Source organism: Orbicella faveolata, unplaced genomic scaffold (genome assembly GCF_042242905.1).
Source record: "Orbicella faveolata isolate gen_17 unplaced genomic scaffold, um_ofav_v1 contig_47, whole genome shotgun sequence".
NCBI lineage: Eukaryota > Metazoa > Cnidaria > Anthozoa > Scleractinia > Merulinidae > Orbicella > Orbicella faveolata.
The window spans coordinates 4,738,626-4,755,000 of NW_028301577.1; the positions used below are offsets into that span (position 1 = coordinate 4,738,626).

Genomic DNA, 16,375 nt, shown 5'->3' on the forward strand with positions numbered 1-16,375 from the left:
ACAGTAAATAACACTATTTTTTTTATTTAATCTGCCCAAAATTTATTAGAAAATAATAAAAAAAAAAAAAAAAACTGGTAAGTACAGGAGTATTTTACAGACCAAGCGTTCTTTTCAGACAAAGGAACAAAGAACCGTTTTGGTCCTATTCTAGTCTAATTATCGTCAGTGCGTGACATCAGTCATGCCCTGAACAATCTCTGTGTGATGTTTGTCACGCTAAGAACACATCTCAGCCATGCTAACAAGTTTGTGATGATAGCTGTGACATCAAAAATCTTTGTGTGACATCAGCCACATTATCAACTGCCTTGGTGTGATGTCAGTCCTATGAGTGATGCCTATCATGTCATCAGAAATCTGAGTGGCATACCAGTAACGCCATAAACAAAGGGTTTGAGCCAGTAACGCAATCATTAATCTGTATGTCATGGCAGTTATGATATCTACCACCTGAGGGTCACAAACGTCTTGAATGTCAGTCACGGCATTAACCGTCTGTTTTCACGTCAGTCACATAATCAGACATTTTTGCATGAAGTAAGTCATGCCATCAACAGTCAGTGAAATCAATTAAGTCTGTGATGTCTGTCACATTTTCAACCATCTTGAACAGTCTGTGGAATGTCAGTCATTCCATCAACCAGAATCATTACTACCACATCAGAGAAATGTAAAAAGAAAACCTGAAAAACAAATGGTAAAAATTTAAAATGATCATTCATGCAACTTAATCTGAGATTTCACAAATTATTCAAAAAGCGATTTAAAAAGACAATTAGGTAAAGTCTACACCGGCGGGCCAAGTGGTCCATTCCACACGAGCTCATGTTTCTGTAGCATAAAATGACCAGGAGTATTTCCACTGCTTCCTAGATGGGAAGCTAGTCTATAACAAAGTTACTCCTATCTTTTAATTGGTAAGTATTCAATTATACATCTGAGTGGAGAGAGGCACTGTGAGAGTTAGCCATAGGTGTCTTATGACACAGTAAATTGACCCTGTCAAGGGCATGAGCTCAGACTGCTTCATCCACGCTTCATCTGGCAAACCAATCAGGTACCGCACCTCATAACCCACTGCAGTATAAGATGGTGAAGACATTGGTTAATTGTTTTGCTTTTATTTCAATTATGGATATCTTGATGGGTAGGTAACATGCATCATAAACAATAAATTACAGTGATTATATGGGAATGGGATGGTAAATATTTATCCTAAAAATTGAATAATGAACAATTTATGAATTGCAAAGTTAAGATACTACACAAAGGATTGCATTAACCAAAGTTTAGGGATATGGCTGTATCCTGAAGCATTTTAAGTTTTTCAGACATTTGCCTAAAAATTTATTTACGTGAACTTGCAAAGTGGCCTAACTTTTTTTAGACAAATGTATAGAAAATCAAAAAGGCTACTGGCCATTTTCTAGCACAGCTACCTTGTTAAAAAAAGTATCTACACATGCCATTAGTGGGTCAAAGCCTTTTCTTGTTTTTGGCTTTGCTTTGAAAAGGTTTCCCGAGTGACACATCACATCTGGGAAGACATCGTAGGAAAATTTGTCAGCGCCCAATTTGTAGGTTTCCAGGTTCTTGTAGATTATGCTTCTGGTATTGCCCAAATAACATATTCCATGCTTGGTGACACTCAAGTAAGGAAGAAGTGTATCCTCTGATAGTGGAATGCCTGCTATCTCCAGAAGAAAGTTTTTCATGACCTTCACTCTCTCTTCCACCATCTGGGAGGTCACCTTAAAGCTATGCTCTATGAACTGTTCTTTATCTTAAACTATGAGATTAATTACTGCTTGATCTTCACGATCCCCATCATCAGAGATGAAAGCAGTATTGTCTAGACCCTCTGTTGCGTGTAGAGCCATGTGGAGCTTTGTGTTTCGCCATGTCTTTACTGATACTCTTGCTGGCTTCCTGTTCTGCACCTGTTAATCAATTTCAATTCAGTTCTTTAAGTGACATTTTAAGTGGCACGAGTAATGAATCCCTCTGAGGTTAACTGCAAGCATGGGGGGGGGGGGGGGGCGGGGGAGGGGAGAATCTCATCAGGGATGCTCATCGTCTTGCTTAGGGTTATAAAATCAAAGATTCCAGTCTCACTTAAGGTGTTAATGACAAAACATCACTATTTTCAGCTCTCAGAGTATCTCTAAGGGTGCACTCAAAGAAATAATAATGGAAGAAACCCTCCTATTTTTGTTTTTATGCTCGATTTCTGCTGGGTCTTTCCAGTCCGGTCTACCAGCGCAGACTCCTTTCTTGAACAGTAGCTGCAGCTGGTAATCAAGCCTATGTCGTTTTAAGTTGTATCTTTTAGTGTGCAAATAAAGCTCGAGCCGACGAGCATCCCCAATCTTTTTTTCGAAGACCCCCCCCCCCCCCGCCCCCGCCCCTGGACTGAAAGCTAACATTTTTTCCCTTTTTGGAAGGGGGGGGGGGGGGGGGGAGAGGAATTGGGGAATATTTAGACTAACCAGACTGTTATCTATGACCGGAATGCCTGGCATGTTGGCTTACATGACTCGCTGGCTGGCATTTTGGGCAGTCGACCCCGAATAAACGTCCTCCCCCATGCCATGAACGGCGCTTCGTTGGAAACGATAGCGCAGCTAATTCTCCTTTTCCCTTACTTTTCGTTTAGATATTCTAATGCATTCCCTACGCTTTTTTACCTTTCATTTCCTACTCTCATCTACAGCCGGTATAGACCCCTGGGACTTTCCTTCCGACAGAAGCATTTTCCACAATTTGTTACAGCAGCCACCATGTTGGATTGACTAGTAACCAGGCCTTTGGAAAATCGGGATTGGACTTGGGGAAGAACGCGGACGGATTCTTTTTGCTTCAGCTAGCTGCATTTAACTTACTTAACTGACTTTCTTCAGATCATTTCCATTTTTGGCAACAGAATAAATTGAAGTTTTGGCTTTTAATTCGCTAGACAACAAATCGGTCAGTGACAAACGCAGACTGCAAACTGCAGATCGGAGGTCAAATATAATGCAGACTGCCCAGACACTACAGACCAAGAGTAAGCTTGAGTAACATGCATAATGTAGACTTCTTAACTTATCGTGTTACATTTTCTATTATCAAGAGCTAATTACCATAAACAGGACAACGATTTGCTAGACACTCAGAGTATTCTACTGGTTCTTTCATGGCTATTTGCGGTTAAAGGAAAATCGCTCGTACGTTGCTCCTATATAGAAAAATGATCTTTAACTTTTGGCTAATAAAATGAATTTAATTTGCATGCATGGACTGTGATCTTTTAGAGAGTCTACTAAACAATAAGTTTATTAGTCCTAGTTTTCTATGAGCGAGAGCTCACTCGGCTGGGCTTCGAAGACTATTCGATCTTATAATCCATCCATTATTTTCGCTCGCATGTCAATACTGGAGAATATCCAAGCGATATTCCCCAATTTTCAAAACTGCGCGTGTTACGAAAAGTATTTGAAGGATAATACACACAATGTCCTCCATTTGACGCGAAAATGTGTTCAGATTTTTGTTCTTGGACATTATCTGTTTCTTTAAGCTCACAGTTTTCGCTGGTCGCTCCTCGGAACAGACAATGTCCGGGCCAAATATCAGAGCATACTTTCGCGCCAAATGGAGTTTATTGTTTATATAGAAACCTCAGTCTCACATTCTTGTTGTTAGACCTTGTTAAACGAAAACACAGCTTTTATTGCACAGCTTTTGTCAGTACGGGTTTCGGAATGGCAATAACTAACTGGACTTTTAAATTTTTTTCCTATTAATCCCTTGGCGCAAGCTGAACACTGCTCCAGCATGTTTTGGCTGGAAAACGTCTTCTTTCCAGATTTCATCGCTGTACATATTCAGTATTCATTTAGTGTTTACAAACGATATAAGATTTGTTTGACGGCAAAAATATTGCTATCGCTGCCATCAATTGACGGGGAACTGTTGAAAGTATTCCTTACAAGACTAGACCTTTCAGTTGCAAGACCTCCCCCGCCAAGAAACGTTAATAAATAATATCAAAGACAAAAATTAAACTAAAGTGGAATTTTCTTGGCATTTTCTTGGCATTTTATTTTCAATATATTTTATGCATAAACTTTTTAAGAATTGTAACTTATGTCATTATATACAACTTAATTTTTTTTTTTTTGACAGCACTGGAACAAGAGTCGAAACCTGCTGACATCACTACGGGCTTCCTAGCATATTTACAGTGAAAGAAAACACTGCATTTGGCGCCATTGTTTTCTACTTTTCTCATCTATTTATGGTGCAGTTGTATCGTTCATAAAAGCCAGCTACTGATTAGCAATAGTCTTCGCAAATTCTTCTTTCAAATTTTGTAGATCAGTCGTTAAGCCTTTGAGCCTTTCCTCCAAATTTAGTAACTCGTGTACCACGTACATCTTTCTGTTAAGGGGAGTGATGTTACAGTTGTCCTCGGGCTCACCTGGACGCTGGTGCATATCTATAAGAAATTAAAGATAACAAGAACATTTTGAGCCTCATTTTTTGAACATCACAGACGGTACGATCGACCTTGAAAGTTTGCGTATGCCAATACTATCCTGCTTTAGTATAAATCTACTAGCGTTCTATCGCGAATGCTGTTCTCTGATTGGCTACGCTACTCACTATCTTTTCTGTGATAGATAGTGAGTAGCGTAGCAGTGTACCCTTGTTAACAAAATAACGGGCGCTTATTGGCGTTTCCGAAGTGTTTTAGATAAAGCTTTGAACGACTAGTAGATTTATACTGAAACAGTTATTCGCTCGAGATTTCTATGCCCGATAGTTGACTCGGGCTGCGCCCTCGTCAACTATCACGCGATAGAAATCTCGAGCTCATGATAATTATAATTGTCAAATAGTTCTGCGATTTTTAGCAATTCCAAATGCCGGGTTTTTGAATAAATGAATAAATAAATGAATGAATGAATGAATGAATGAACAAAAAGAGTCTTTTGGTGAACTAAAGAATTTTGAGACAGTGCAAATAATTAAGGTGGCTCGAAACAACTTCCAGACCTTTCCAAGATTTAATTTTTTTTTTCTGTAACTAAGTAATTACAGTGTATCGATGTTCGCAAATAAGTAATTATTGCGTATTGTAAGTAAGCAAGTAACGTAATGCAAAGTATTTAGTAAGTTGGTTTTTTCACGTGTTGTATGTGATGTTTGTAAGTTAGTAAAAGCGTTAAAAAAGACTTAAATTTTGATGGGTCATTATAACCACTCTGTACCAGTCGATGCCACAATCATGGCATAAAAAAATTTCCCAAGCATTGGTAAACACGTTTTTATGATTTTCGTGGCACAATAGGTTACCATAGCAACAGTCTTGGAAAGTGCTGGAAACTGTTTTTAGCCACCTCAAACCAGCTATGTCACGGATGATGTATGTTCAATAAATTAGCCTTACTTTGTCAAGTATATATTTTGTAATTCGTCTTCATTGTCTGCAGTCCTTGCTTTTCTTGTTCCTTTCCGGCTTATTTAATACTACTTATTAATTGTAAAAGGGTGGTACTTATAGCAACATAGCGTGAATTCTTTGAGGTATGTGGGTCAGTTTACCTTTTCGCATTCTCGGTACAGTGGCAGTGCACTTTCTGTAGACTTCCCACGTAATACCGATAACAACCAATGCGAGAAATACTGCGAGAAGACCGTACAAGATCAACCGAGTCATTTGAGATCCAGTGGAAAATAATCCCTCCATTTGATCCGACAAGTCTGCGGTCTAAAGAGAGTTAACAGATAACCTTTAAGAGTTGTTAGTAGTTATATGAGTTATCTTTAGTGTTTACATAAAAAAACAAGCAAATCTCTCTTTGGCTTATATTTTGGCTTCTTGTCACCTCCTACACTACAAAGTTCTTTCATGTGATGAAATAAGTACTTGGTTGATTAATTGACTGACTGACTGTCTGTCTGTCTGTCGGACTGACTGGCCGAATGACTAACTGACCGAATGACTGGCAGACTGCCGGGCTGGCTGTTTGACTGACTGACCGACCGAAAAATCGATCGATCTATATCCTTAGAAAGACATCGGTTACATAGCACTACAGAAATCCAAAAAAGCGTCTCGATCAAATGTTTAGCAAACATTTAACGGACTAATATTGCACTTAATTCTTTATTGACTATTAAAATTCTTTGGTACAGAGATATACACAATCTCATGAGTTCTCTTCCCACATGTAATCAAGTTTAATTAGCGGGATTTCAAATCATAGTAGTGTTACGTGGGAAATCAAATAATGTGATTTTGCGTTGGTCAGTTCAGCATTCATAAAATAATTTACCTGTAGTTCGGCGGGTATAAGCTGGTTTCTTGCAGTTTCTTTGCTCGCCGAAACCAGTTCCGTAGAAGCGTCTTTCAACTTTGGACCACATTCCGCTATCTTTTTTTTCCTTTGCACAAGCTCTGTATCGGAGTTGTTCTTGCCATTTGGTGACAGCGAAGGGTTTGGTAATACTCCTTTGCTCACATGTGCTAGGTAATAATACATTGGATATTCAATATAGCGAATAAGTCGAATTTGTCTGTTTCTTTTCAAGCCAGACTTATCCAGGAAGTGAAATGCTGTGTTCCGGTCCACAAGAACTCTTCCAATAACTCCCTCACTTAGATTCCACTGCATTTCTTCTAAGTTGCTAAACCCTATGGATTCAAATAATTTAAGACGAAATTCGTTATTTTGGCAACAATTAAGAGAGTTTTCATAGGCTCATTTGCTGGAGCTAAGGCCAATGAGAGTACAGACCATAAACACGACATAACCTGCAATGTAAAGCAAGATAATTTGAAAAACCTGGTATCTTGTCGTTTCCGAAAAACCGCAAAAAAAAAAAAACAAAAAAAAGAGTTGTTATTTGTCAGTTAAGACATTTGGGTCGAAATTTTCAACAAGCTTGGACGAATTTAAGCGAACAAAGTTAAATTTATGTCTTGGCGCAATTATCTCCAGCCAATTTGCGGGACACCCATTAGAGATATTGTAAAAATCAAATCCGTGGTCTGCACTCTTATGCCGGCCCATAAGATATGACACCATGAAATCGGCAACAACACTTTGCAATGAAATCACTTCACTTGACTCTTTACTTACTGACAATCTTTGCATTGAATTCCCTTGCAACTATTTGTGTTTCGGTATTCTCCATGAACACACCCACCTAGAAAGTAAAAAAGTACTAGAATTGGAAAGTATTTTTTACATCCTCACTAACTCCGAACTCAAAAGTTCCACGAATACCTGCAGGAGCACTAAAAAATTTCTAGTTTATTCCACGTTCTTTTTTAAAGGCGACCAAGGTGAAGAGAAATGAATACGTAACAGTCGTCAGTGTGATAGCATATGAAACGATAGTTACTATCCAACTACAGATATATGGCTTATTGACCAAGTGTGAGGTCAAGATGGCTGGATATTGGTCATGATCAAGTTCTTTTTTTTGTTTTTGTTTTTTTTTTTGCGTGTTTATGGACCGAGACGGAGTGGAGGTCCATAAACTCGCAAAAAAAGAACGAGGCCAATACCAAGCCATCTTGACCGAACAAGCTTGGTCAATAAGGAATTTATTATATGCCTTTCGGAGAAATTTTTCTTGCGGGACACGGCGGGTAGTCCCGACCGGGCAAGATAGCTCCATCTTACCCGCTCGGGTAGCCAATCACAGCGCAGGACTGATTTGATTCATCTTGCCTGCTCGCGGAGCTAGCCGTTTAATAAATTGATATATTGAAAGCGATATACAATGACAACTATAGCTAAGTAAACTAAGACGTGCGTGACTAAATAGCCATAGTAAAAAAAAGTATAGTTCTTCTATTGAAATTTGGTTTGACTGTGATATCAAGATTATTCTTGTGATTTTGTAACACCCACCTCTTTACCATCAATATCTTTGCATATTGTGCCATCAAGAGCTGTATTCATGGCATTCGTAGCCATAGCAGTGAACATTGACAGCATGATCGCTCCCACAAAGATCCAGATTACACCAAACAAGCGTCCGAGGGAGGACTTTGGGATTTTGTCACCGTACCTATTAGATAAAAGTGTTTATGATTTCTTCTGGGTCTTAATTCTGGATATACGGTGAGACAACTCTAACCCAATAAACTTCAATGCGGAAACGTAAAGTCGTTATAAGGAATAAAAGAGACAATACAAGCAGAAGTGAGAAGATAAATTACCCTACTGTCGTAAGTGAGACTACAGCCCACCAAAACCCCTCAGGTGAGCCGGCTGTAAACGAGGGTGGAAACTGTCTTTTGTTTGTTCTGTGTTCCTGCGTTAAAAATCAACACAAACACGTAACTTTATCACTCAACTCAAACTCAAACATTCCTTATTGACCGCAATTGATTGCTATTAGAAACTGTAAAATAACTGAAATACTACTGGCGGTTAGGTGTGTTTTGATGAGAGTATGTAGACACGGTTGTGACGTTTTAGATTTGCGCCTATTTTTGAGAATTATTTTATAAAAGCAATGGAGCACTTTTTTTGCGTTAACATAGCCTCATCTAAACACGAGGGGGTTTGGAGAATTCGAGACAGGTATACAAACCCAAGACGCAATCGAGGGTTTGCATAACTTTCAAGAATTTTCCCAACCCCCGCGTGAAATTCTCGAGTGAAATTCTCGAAAGTTATGCAAACCCTCGAGTGCGTCTCGGGTTTGCATAACTGTCTCGAATTCTTCAAACCCCCTCGTGTTTGGATGGGGCTATGTAAACACAGAAAAAGTGCTCTACTGCTTAAGTTTAAGCTCCCATCAAAAAACTGAGACTTGTGACATACAGAGTTTGTAAATAAATTCATGTTCTAATTAATTCCTTACCAACAGCCAGATAACAACTCCAGAAATCCCCGATAACAGTATAATACAAGCTAGGATCGGCCATTGTGACGTAATAGAAGTCAGTAACTGTGCCCGCGACCCTTCCTCACACTGTTTTGTGTTCACAATCAGTGAACACCCAGGTGATACAAATCCTCGGATGAGCGTCACATTGGCTTCTTCCTTAAGGGCTGCCTTGGCGTCCGCTTGAATGGGAAAAGCAAAATCTACGCTCTTGTTTTTGATCAGCTCCACCATCTCGTCCGAATTTTGAACAAGTCTGCGCTCCATGTTGCATACATGATCCTTAGGTTTGTCTTCATCAAAGCACTCCTTATTTACAAACCAACGTATTTTATCGCACATAAAGCCTCCAGTTGAGCTTGTGTTAATGATGTAAGGTGGAAAGTCTAGCAGAGCGATGGTGTACCCAAAGCTGGGCAGATGAGATTGACGGGCATGACGAGTTTGAGCATGTGACCTTGTTCCAAGGGCTTGGCGAGCAACTCGGGATTGGTGAGTTGTATCAGTCTGAAGATTTTCACTTTGGACGAGCCATAACTCGGAGCCAACCAAGAAGCCGATCACTAAGACTAAAGTAACACTATTCATTCTGAATGCTGAGGTTTCTAGCGAGAAGGATCCGAATTCAGCTGTTTAAATTCCAATCTGAAAGGAGGAAATTTGATCAATAATAGGAAAGTATTCATGGAAGATATGATGAGCTTCGTATCAACTGTACTGTAAACACAGTTAACGATTTGGCGTCGACGGTTAACTGATAGATCAAGACTGCAAATAAACCGTGGTCGCTCTACTTTGACCAAGTTAACAATCCCGCAGTGTTCTTTGACAACTGTAAATTAAAGAAAATTGCTTACAAAACATTTATGATTAGGAAAAGGGGCAAGCTAGACTTTTGACTTTGAGCCTAATGTAAAAAGTAACAGGGTCATAGTCAGGCGTTCGTCAGCGATGAGGCAAGTCGTACGAGTGTCATAGTTGCGAGCTGCCAGGTCGTGGGACACGCCTGCAATGAGAGGTCTCTGAAATCGATATCCTTAGTCCTAAGAAAATTCGTGCGCTGATTGGTTAAAAATCGTGTTACTATTTAACAATTAGATTATGAGCTCGAGATTTCTGTGAGGTGATAGTTGATTCGGCCTTCGGCCTCATCAACTATCACCTCATAGAAATCGAGAGCGAATAAGCTAATTGTTTTAGTAGGTTTATTACTAGAATTTTATTTCAAATAACGGTTTCCAATTATTTCTTGACGTATTATTAAACGTTGCATCAGAAAAAAGTCGCTTGGATTGACTTGTCATTTAAAATTGAAGTTGTGTGCGCGCGCATCAGTTTTTTCAATAATTTTAACTTTTTTAAAAGTCAAGAAACCGTAAATGTCCTTCGTTTAGACTTCTCGGGATTTTAATTGTCTATTTGCATCAAAATTTTCCTCCAAAACTTCGGAAAAAACGTCGCCATTTCCTTGACGACCTCCAGCCACTGCACACTAATGGCTGATAGTGTTCAATGGCTCAGCCGATCAGATTACAGCATTTGCATTGGTATACTAGTAAAATTCTACTAAAACTCGATAGAAACACAGAACTAGCACGAGCTGTTGACGTAATGATGACGCGAGCAGAGTGAATTTACCTTTTTATAATCAAAGTTAACAAGTTGTTTTCATTTTTGTTCCTAGCGGTGTTTTCTAAAAGAAATAGAAAACATGTTCTCCGTGTTTCTATCGGGTTACAGAAACACTCTAGAAAGTTAAGAAGGACTCGAAAAAGCTGTGGAAACACTCGCCTGCGGCTCGTGTTCCTATTATACCTCGGCCATTGTCCCATCTTTTAGAAACTTCTAATGTGTACCATGAAGGACGGGTTGACCAACTTACTGAAAAAATACTTGCATAGGATTATATACACTGTAGATACCTAAGAGACGTTTTATCCATTTGTGTCCGAGACCTACGTTTTACTTTCTTATTTTTTATATTTTTAAGATAGTGGTAGACAGGTCAGCACTGGTTTCTTGGTCATCAAACTGATCCAAAGAAATGGAGCGGCTAAGAGCATTGCCGACAATTTCATATGAGATTAAGTAGCTATACGAGGTCGATGATTTCTTGAATACATGATTGAATAATAGGCACCGAATTACTCTGCCATGCCATAGACAAAAGGCTTGTAAAAGGATGCACTCGGGCAAATGTAACTGAATGCACCCATGTTATAACGATAACAAGCAATGGCGTGGTAGATATTTTTAGGAATAGTTTTTCCAACCACCGAACGACACGCAAGTCGTTCCTAGGGCCAATATATGCAGTTCTTCGTTCTCGCACTCACAACAGGAAAAACAAACGCCTACGGACTTCCCCCCTCCAGTATTTTTCCAGACCATGGACCAAGGACGGTTGTTTTCTACAAATACATCGCAACGGAGTCTCCCTGTCGTTGAGGGAGGCTTATAACGACAAAGTTGACGTAAAGCTTACGGCAATTAATTGAAATCATCGAGAATTATTTCTTGCGAAATCATCGGTAGACAGGAAAAAAAGAATAATAAAATATACCTCGTTAATGATGGGGTTTCTGTTGCTACATCATGCAAAATTCCTGTAAAGGATCACAAAAGCTTGTCAAAGGCTTAGCAACTTCTATTTTCTTAGAACTAGCGGCTTTCATAACGGAAAAATAAAGCCTGACTTGTGCTTTGCCTGCCTTCTAAAAGACTTCAATTATTCATTAAGTTAAAGAACGGATGTCGCATGCCATCAATATTCTATAAGGTATGGATCACTTATTGCCCTGCCATGCATTACCTTTAAAGTTGTTAGTTTATGTTCGTGATCGTCAAAATGATGATTCGAAGAAGCGGTGTTTTGAAATTTCGCCTGAAAATTTTCTAACATGTAGGCTGATCGGCGACGGTGTTCCTCGAAAGGCACAGGCGTCGAAAAGGTCACATCATTAGCATAGAAGTCATTTAAATTTACAATTGAGGTAAAATGCCATGATGGCAATTAAAGGGAAAGAGTCTACTCCATCATGCGGTGGCTGGATAAAGGAGAAACAGCAGGGAAATGAAAAGGTTATTGTCTTGGCGCAAGCAATCGAGGCACCTTATTATAATTATTATTAACACAGATACAAACCAACAGTCTGGTATTTAGCATGCAAGAAAAAAAATTGTCTGGAACATCAATAACCCTGTCCGTATTAATTTACATAACCTGGTTTAATTATTTTCCAGTTCTCTGGCATCATAATATTTACAAAGCTCTCGCCAGTTCACCTAGGCCACAATATCCTATTTTTTCGTTAAAAACAAAGGAAAGCCATGCATGGTCATCTGAAAATCACTGTTTACAAACACTTTATTACTCAGCAAAACAGAATAAGCTTTTGAAAGTGAAGAATGATCATCGCAGTAAATTTTCCAATTTAAGCAACTGGAAAGAAGAAGCCTGAAAAAATCAGGGCTTCAACGGGATTCGAACCCGTGACCTCCGCGAATACCGGTGCGATGCTCTACCAACTGAACTATGAAGCCACACATTGGGAGCCAGGTCATTCTTCACTTTCATCTACTACCGCAGTTCAAATATGAATTATTTCATATACACTTCACATCATTTCACTCTTCACGGGAAGATATGAACTAAATTAATTGACCTCGCTCCCAATGTGTGGCTTCATAGCTCAGTTGGTAGAGCATCGCACCGGTATTTGCGGTGGTCACGGGTTCGAATCCTGTTGAAGCCCTGATTTTTTCAGGCCTCTTCTTTCCAATTGCTTGAATTGGAAAATTTACTGCGATGATCATTCTTCACTTTCATCTACCACCACAGTTCAAGTATGAATTATTTCATATATACTTCACATCAGAAAAAGCTTTTATCGTCAGGCAGAAGGGAATTAGAAAACCCAAAATTGACAGTTCAAAACCTCTTGTTTTAATTGAATCACACAGAGCTAAAGATAGCTCGTAATATAAACATATCTTTCCTAGCTTATTTAGCAGCAGTTCACCCGCACTATTATTAAAATAGGTGATACAGAAACGGCCATAAAGAAAGGAAAATCACCCATCACCAAAACACCAAAAAACGCACGACTTAAAATGCTGACTCTTAAGACTATATTAAAACGAAAACCTCGCATTTAAAGGGATAACGGTGTATATGCCGCCTAACAAGTGATGTTGTATATGCAAATCAATGAAAAATCCTCTAATTTCGCAAAAAAGCTAAGAATTAAACATTTTGAGCGCCCGCTGAATACGTAAACAAACTCGTCGGTCTGGAAGTATCAAGCACGCCAACAGCCATCATCCTTGCCTAAGAAAAACGATTATAGGGGAAAAAAACCTTTCCTCGAACACTAATTAAATGTTACAGATCGAGTTTGAACAGTAATGGACAAAAGAAAACAAATCTTAACACCGAAAGACCGGGGATATTCCGTGGAATATACAAAAGATATCATCACTGTCAAGTAAGACAAAATATTGTCGAAATTTGTTGGTTATGCCGATGCAGAAACATCGGTCATAATGTAACAAGCAACCAATACAATATTTCAAATCGAACAAAACGGTCAAAGAAATCGAATGGTCACCAACTTTGAGGCAATAACAGTTAGTACAAATCTAAAATGTTGTAAAAAACGTCGGCTCGTAAATAATGCAACGTTTCACTCACCTCAAAATCTCTGTAAGAAAAACCACGAGAAAGCCTAAACATTTGCAGAAAAACGCATTTAAGGCGTAAAAAAATTGGAGAGATGAAGAACGAACTCAAATAGAGTAGGGTAGAACATAGTGTTTAGAGATAAGATCTTTAGGAGGCGGAGACATGACAATCTTAGAACACGTAATGCTGTCAGTAAACAGCTGGACTGTTGAATTGATAGATGCCATTACCTGTTCGCACTTCCAATGTATGCTCGCTCGAGATAAAGAAAAATACGAAAAAGAAATTCCAACGCTCCAGAAACAATGTGTAGCCGTCAGGAGGTAACGAGAACACAGCGCCACTGGCGAGAAATGAACATAGCTTTCGTAAGCCTGGTCAATCAACACAATGAATACTGAAAAAAAAAACTTGATTACAATCTTGGTAAAAACAGCCGCTTGTCATACAAATGCAAATCGACTTCAATATCCACTTGAATATTCTGTTAACATAAACCGCTAGGCAACTCGACGAAATCAAAACAGGCAGACGTAACAACTAATTTGAATGACTACTTGCAAGTTTAGACATGCAGACCACAGTGATTTAAGACATCTTGAGCACGCGAGGGTATTGGAAGAATATGCACCACGCACAGTTACCGTAAGTAATAAACAGGTTTTACTTCCATGCAATTGTACATTACCTAGCCACTTACGTATGAACTGTGTAAATAGAGATGGAAAACACACTTCAACTTGTCCATCCAAAAAAACTTGCTTTGAAAAAATTGTTCAGAAACCCAAGCCAGCTGACAGCAACGTATTGATTTCCAACTGAATCACTGAATTGACAGAAGTCATACGTACACTGTAACAGGCCTAGGGTCCTTCTGGAAGATGGACCGTATGTGTGGAACCCCGTTAATACGGTCACCAATGGGCCATATTGACCGTATTACTTCGGTGGTTGTATTAACGGGGTAGGGCTATTTTAACTGACGTCTTGACAGAAATTAAAATTGCGCTTTTAAACAACTGTTCCTTTAACAGCAATCAAAATGCAGGTATAATTTTCAAAAAGTTGAAACTTCAATCAGTACATACAATACTAACAATGGAAAGATGAACGCTAACTAGTTCGAGTGGGCGTTCTAACGTGGGTAAAATTTCAGAGGATTGTATAGACCCATAGAGGTTGGGATTTAAGAATGTGGCCCTATTAACGGGGTTTTCTTATAACAAAATGTATGGGCGTTTCGCCGTGACAAAAAAGACTGGCCGTAATAATGAGGTGGCCGTAGGGCGGGGATCCACTGTACTTTGTACTATGTTAGATGTAGTTTGACAGTGCATGTAATAGCGGTTGTCTTCAGAAGGGTCATGTGGAGAGAGAATTCGCCTATATTCGTGAACATAGGAAGATCAACAGTAAGTAGTTTAGTGAAAGTCCAATAACCATGGTAACCCCCTATCTATCTGAATTATTTTGCACCTCTTTCTAACCCCGTTAATCCGGTCAACAACGAGCCACAAAAATCTTACCGTATTAACGGGGTGGCCGGATTAAAGGGGCTCTTTTATATAAGAAAATGACTGACACAGCTTTGTTCGGGTCAGAATAAAGTGACTAAAGTCAAGAGTGGACGATCATCTTTTCCTGACTAGAACAACGCTTTCCTAAGTTAAAAACTTATCATCACGCTGAGAGTAGCTCAAACTGTAAATTATTCCTTCATCTCTCCTGTCCTTCAAGTAGACATAACAAGGCTGGGGGCTATAACTCGAAAACCTAGCGGTTCATTTAGAGATTTAGTTTCCAGTGTTATTAAAAACAAATGATTACAACACTAGTCACCTCATTTGAACAACCTGTCCTGAATTTAAATATTCTGTAACTGTAACGATGCTTGTAATGAGAAGATTGAGTGTCGAAAGTAATCCGACAACAACTTCGGTTTGTTTTGGTTTTACTACGATTTGAGATTGTCTGAGTGTCTAATTTGTAAGCAACTGGTTTGGTTTTGGTTTTATTACGGTTTGAGATTAGCTGAGTGGTCTAATTGGTAGGTAAATGGTTTGGTTTTGGTGTTACGACACTCTGTTGAAAACTGCTCCAAAGATGTTGTTAGTATTGTTTTTGTTGTTGCAACAGTTTGAAGGAGTGTTGTTCCCCTCTAAAACGGGATGCTAATTCATCGCTGCACCCTCCCTTCAAGCATTTTGTTAAGGTGCTCTAACAGTTCATCGACACCCTCTTAGGCCACTGGATGCAAGAAAGGTAATATGAGGGTAAAATGTCTTGCACTTTGCCCAGCGTTCAATTTTTCAAGCATCCATCAGGTCGCTGTGCCTCTCATAATGTACATAGGCACTGATATTGGGAAACTTCAAGTTTGACTCTAATTGATTCTAAAATGTCATTTTATTTACAATATACGCCTAAAATAAAATTTACAGCAAATTTATAATTATTGATTGCGTCGTTCTGAGTTTTTGTCACCATACGACTTTAAACATTTTATCTTATAAACAGCAAACAGCAAAGCCATCGGAGGGACAAGAATTCCTTTATATATATTTTGTACATAAAACAAAAGTGCATTTAAAAATTTGAACAATGTTGCCATTAACGCTGCCGCAAGATTTATGCAGAAACTGTTTTAAAGTCTGATTATGTTAATAGTCATATTCAGAAATTCACGTTCTGAAGTCATACTCATGTATTTTTAACATAGGCACATTAACCACACCACTATTCCTTTTTCCACGCTAACTTGTTGTCAAGCCGCGTTACCGGATCACATCTTGA

General features: G+C 38.9%; 2 protein-coding genes and 1 long non-coding RNA gene across 13 annotated transcripts in view; all 3 read right to left on the reverse strand.

Moving 5' to 3' along the window:
- Nucleotides 1–1,104: 1,104 nt before the first annotated feature.
- Nucleotides 1,105–2,920, reverse strand: LOC149096862 (uncharacterized). Its single transcript, XR_016204035.1, has 2 exons — nt 2,691–2,920; nt 1,105–1,943 (listed from the first exon to the last, which is right to left on the reverse strand). It is a non-coding gene; the product is annotated as an uncharacterized LOC149096862 (long non-coding RNA).
- A 1,140-nt stretch (nt 2,921–4,060) lies between these two features.
- LOC110065467 (uncharacterized) lies at nt 4,061–13,969 on the reverse strand. 4 transcript variants are annotated; one of them, XM_089280152.1, is made up of 9 exons: nt 13,592–13,969; nt 11,462–11,504; nt 8,875–9,543; nt 8,225–8,319; nt 7,914–8,073; nt 7,134–7,200; nt 6,327–6,685; nt 5,593–5,758; nt 4,061–4,483 (listed from the first exon to the last, which is right to left on the reverse strand). In XM_089280152.1, exons 3-9 carry the CDS (start codon nt 9,484–9,486, stop codon nt 4,314–4,316), a joined length of 1,629 nt encoding a protein of 542 aa, XP_089136278.1. In that variant the 5' UTR covers nt 9,487–9,543; nt 11,462–11,504; nt 13,592–13,969; the 3' UTR covers nt 4,061–4,313. The 4 variants fall into 4 exon arrangements, with proteins under 4 accessions (XP_089136278.1, XP_020628280.2, XP_020628273.2 ...); XM_020772621.2 differs by lacking the exon at nt 13,592–13,969 and adding an exon at nt 11,711–12,053; XM_020772614.2 differs by lacking the exon at nt 11,462–11,504.
- Nucleotides 13,970–15,969: 2,000 nt separating this feature from the next.
- LOC110066509 (uncharacterized) overlaps nt 15,970–16,375 on the reverse strand; it is a 36,806-nt gene continuing 36,400 nt past the window's right edge. For all 8 annotated transcript variants that reach the window (XM_089279235.1, XM_089279234.1, XM_089279231.1 and 5 more), the window contains one exon: nt 15,970–16,375. This exon is cut by the window's right edge and continues 929 nt beyond it. The gene's annotated coding sequence lies outside the window, so the exon portion shown is untranslated.

Bases quoted from the DNA above. Each gene is read 5' to 3' on its own strand.
- LOC110065467 (XM_020772614.2), bottom strand. From the start codon at position 9,486: ATGAATAGTGTTACTTTAGTCTTAGTGATCGGCTTCTTGGTTGGCTCC. The intron at 8,074-8,224 runs GTAATTTATCTT...TTTATCTAATAG, and splicing joins GTCTCACTTACGACAGTAGG to GTACGGTGACAAAATCCCAA. The intron at 4,484-5,592 runs GTAAACTGACCC...AATTTCTTATAG, and splicing joins TGTACCGAGAATGCGAAAAG to ATATGCACCAGCGTCCAGGT.